The 3,960-nt window shown below is 47.2% G+C and overlaps 1 protein-coding gene across 3 annotated transcripts in view; it reads right to left on the bottom strand.

Annotated features, from left to right (window-relative positions):
* unc5d (unc-5 netrin receptor D) overlaps window positions 1-2,016 on the bottom strand; it is a 362,879-nt gene extending 360,863 nt beyond the window's left edge. For all 3 annotated transcript variants that reach the window (XM_033014104.1, XM_033014105.1, XM_033014106.1), the window contains exon 1: window positions 1,738-2,016. In XM_033014104.1, coding sequence (XP_032869995.1) covers window positions 1,738-1,813 — 76 coding nt within the window. In that variant the 5' untranslated portion in view covers window positions 1,814-2,016. The remainder of the gene's footprint in view (window positions 1-1,737) is intronic.
* Between the last annotated feature and the right edge of the window lie 1,944 nt (window positions 2,017-3,960).

Here is a 3,960-nt window from a genome sequence, read left to right as displayed (position 1 = left end):
TTTGAAGAACTAAAATCCCAATATCATTGAAATAGTTGAAGCATATTCCCTCAGCAATTGGCACATGAATTACAGACGCAGAGAGGTTGCAAGCTTCGTTTCCGGAGTTGCAAAGCATTTTAACCCCTACCCCTAACGTGGGCTGGTTAAAATTTACAACAGTTACCCGCGGTTCGTGTTAATGGATGGATTGTTTCCCCTTATTTATGATCAGCTAATAAACTCCGACCCTCCTTAAGAAAAACAGACTAGCGAGCTTCATATGGTGTATGAAAGGAATGTCTCCAGCTGTGCTGGATGGGAGGGGGATAACTATATTTTAAGCATAACATTGTTTTGAAAAAAAGGTGATTGGAAATTCATTGCTAACTTCTACATTAAGCATACATGCAGGAATCCAGAAAGTAAATATGGGAGACATTTGTTTTCAATGTTATACAGGTTTATACAATGTATTAATCTACCTGTGCAGTGGGTAAGCTGGGACAATGTATGTTAGGAGGCTTGTCACTAACAGTGTCCTACACATCACACACAGGTCAAATGAACTTGCTGTCAATATACTGTTCTAAGTCTCGCCCATTCTGTGACTCCAACACCACTTGGCAGGTTGGTAATGGGAACCAAATGCCGTTATGTATTGCCAGGATGCCAAGTGGTTTATGTTGGGACAAATATAATGCGCGTATAAACAAATATTGCAACATCAATCCAACAAAAAAGGTTAACCAAATAAAGAGCAGATACACAGACTCCCTTGCCCAGAGTAGCTGAATCGATGACTAGAGGACATGGGTTTAAGGTGAAGGGAGAACGATTTAATTGGAATCTGAGGGGTAATCTTTTCACACAAAGGGTAGTGGGTATATGGAATAAGCTGCCAGAGGAGGTAGTTGAGGCTGGGACTATCCCAACGTTTAAGAAAAAGTTAGACAGGTACATATATAGGCCAGGTTTGCAGGGATATGGACCAAACGCGGGCAGGTGAGACGAGTGTAGCTGGGACATGTTGGCCAGTGAGGGCAAGTTTAGCCGAAGGGCCTGCTTCCACGCTGTATCACTCGATGACTCTATTAGTAAATTCAATTGGGGGTCATCATCCCCCACGATTTATTCCAATAGATAAACCCGAGGCAGTTCCACTTAAGACTCAATTGTACAACTTTGGCAACTTTCGAGTGGCGATGTGGGTCTCAGGGAGTGTTAGTATCGCGAAGTGCTGTACGAACTGGCCATTGACGAGCGGGAGATGAACGCCCCCTTGTAAGAGGAGGAAGGGAGCAGTTTGCAACAGTTCTCGGTCGTTCTGTGTCAGTAATTGAAAAATCGACGCAGGGTCCAGCAGTCAAAGACACAGACTGTAGTGGGAACAAAATAGATATTGTCCACCTCTATTCACTGACAGCACTTCTATTCCCATATGAGTGTATGTTTTCATTTTAACAACGCATATGCAAAACAAAAACAATGATTGTTTTTCTCTCTCTATTCTGAAATTATGCAATATTTTTTGGGGAACTTGGTCCTGGATGAAACGAGCGAGGCAGGAGTAAGGGGAAGCAAGGTGATAGCAGAGGGCGTGAGTGGAACTGCCTTTACAAGTGACAGGATCAGATTGCCACTTTTTACCAGTGACTGAACTTAACGGACCAAAACCATACAAGGTGCAGACTATGACAGCACAATGCATTTCCTCCCCACCAAATGACAATATATCCATTGCATTGCCCCCCTTACCTTTCTCCCCTCGACTTATGGCGCAGAGAGTCAATGACAGCAACCAGCAGCACATTCTCAGGAGCAGCCTCTCCATGGTCCCCTTCTCTTGATGGTCCCTGGGCGGGAGGGAAAGAAAACCTTCGCAAACCCTGCGTCTTCTTTAACTCTATCGATATCGGGGCGTCTTGGGGTCGGTGGGGTGCGCGGCCGTGCGGCAGCGGGTCCTTTCGCTCCGCGTTGGCAGCCCGCACCTGACACAGACAGACGCACTCCGTCTCGGCCGGCGAAATCCAGGACTCCTTTTGCAACCTGCTGCGCGCAGCCTAACCTGCTGGGAGGCCGTGACGGACAGCGAGGCCCGCCAATCGACGCCGTCAGCTGGGCGCTACGGGCTGCCGGCGGCCAATGGGAGCGGAGGGGCGGGACCTTAGCTGCCTCTCCCCGGGCAGGCTAGGTTGAGACGTGAGCTGCTGTTCTGCAGCATTGAAAACTGCTGTAAATAAGGAGAGGGAGAGGGGAGGAAAAATGCAGCCAGAGGCATCAGTGCTGATCAGGATCAAAGTGAGGACTTGCAATAAATCACCTGGGAGAAGAAAATGTGGGGAAAGTGTTGAAATTTGCAATTTTTTTGCCCTGCAAGCAATCAGGGTGTATTTGTCTGAAGGGTCAGAATGAAACGGCAGTTGTCTCTTTGCACCCACTGCGAATGATAGAACAGGTTGCAGGGCTTATTTAAGAATCGACAGCATTGCAAAGCAACACGGGGCCGTCTCTCTCTCTCTCTCTCACACATACACATACACACACACACACCACCACCAGCATTAACCGTTACAGCTCGGACCATGGTTACCAAAGTTTGTGTGTCTCTGTGTGTTCTGCTTATCCACCGCTGGCGTTACACAGTAAACTTGTTGCTTAACCTCGCAACGCGCAAGGAGAAGGGATGCTTGCGATCTTTCACCTGGTCAGAGGCAAAGACAGAAGCGAAGACACAATGAATCGCAGACGCTGGTTTACAAGAGATAGTTGTCATTCATAATAAGGGGAAATAAGCAGTGGTTAAAAATAACTAAATATATTTTGTGTTGGAAAGATTGTAAATGTTATGTAGTAGAAATCAGCACAAGACGCCTAGATTAATGGAGTGTTTGTCATTTGAGGTGTGGTTTACTACGGGCTCATTTCCAAATTGAACGAGGCGATGTTATTAACGTGGGTCCACGACAAATAACATGCATGGTGCGAGTATCACAGTGCTGCTGTTTAGTCCTCTGGCTCCCAGTCTGAAGAAGGGTCTCGACCCGAAATCTCCAGAGACGCTGCCTGACCCGTTGAGTTACTCCAGCTTTCTGTGTCTGTTTTCGGTTTAAGGCAGTTCCTCCCTACATATTTCGTTCCCAAGACCGGTTCGGCACGAAAATTCCGGACTGGTAATGAATGTAGCGCAGTGCCTGTTACACAGGAACAGCTTGCATCGGCTACATATGAATCACAAGGCAGGAAGATCAAACAAAAAGCCCAATCTGCTGAGTTGGAAGGCGGTCTCGCTGATGAAAACTTCGCTAATGAGGTGTTAAACCAAAAGCTGACACGACGCCTCACGGTGAGGTTGGAATATCTCACAGCAGCGTTGGAAAGGAATTCTCCCAGTGAGTTGGTCAACATTTGTCCACCCCCCCCCCCCCCCCCCACAACTTCTCCCTTTCCAAGCAACTGCAGGGAAGAACAAATCCATTGGTGATAGACACAAAATGCTGGAGTAACTCAGTGGGTCAGGCAGTATCTCTGGATGGAAGGAAGGGGAAGATGTTTCGGGTCGAGATCCTTCTTCAGCCCGTCAGGGGAGAGTGAGATAGAGATAAGGAAGTGTAGGGTGTGAAAACGAGACAAAGGGGACATAGCTCAAGGAAAATGTGGAAAATATTTAAGAAGGAACTGCAGATGTTGGAAAATCGATGGTAGACAAAAGTGCTGGAGAAGGGTTTCGGTCCAAAACGTTGCCTATTTCCTTCGCTCCATAGATGCTGCTGCACCCGCTGAGTTTCTCCAGCTCTTTTTCCTACCCATGTGGAAAATATTATCGTTAGCTCGCAGAAGGTAACAACGAAGCAAACAGCTTACACTTCCTTATCTCTGTGTCTCTCCCTCCCCTGACTCAGTCTGTAGAAGGGTCTCGACCCGAAACGTCGCTCATTCCTTCTATCCAGAGATACTGCCTGTGCCGCTGAGTTACTCCAG

The sequence above is a fragment of the Amblyraja radiata genome, chromosome 39, assembly GCF_010909765.2.
Source record: "Amblyraja radiata isolate CabotCenter1 chromosome 39, sAmbRad1.1.pri, whole genome shotgun sequence".
Lineage (NCBI taxonomy): Eukaryota > Metazoa > Chordata > Chondrichthyes > Rajiformes > Rajidae > Amblyraja > Amblyraja radiata.
This window is presented reverse-complemented; position numbering and strand designations above follow the sequence as displayed.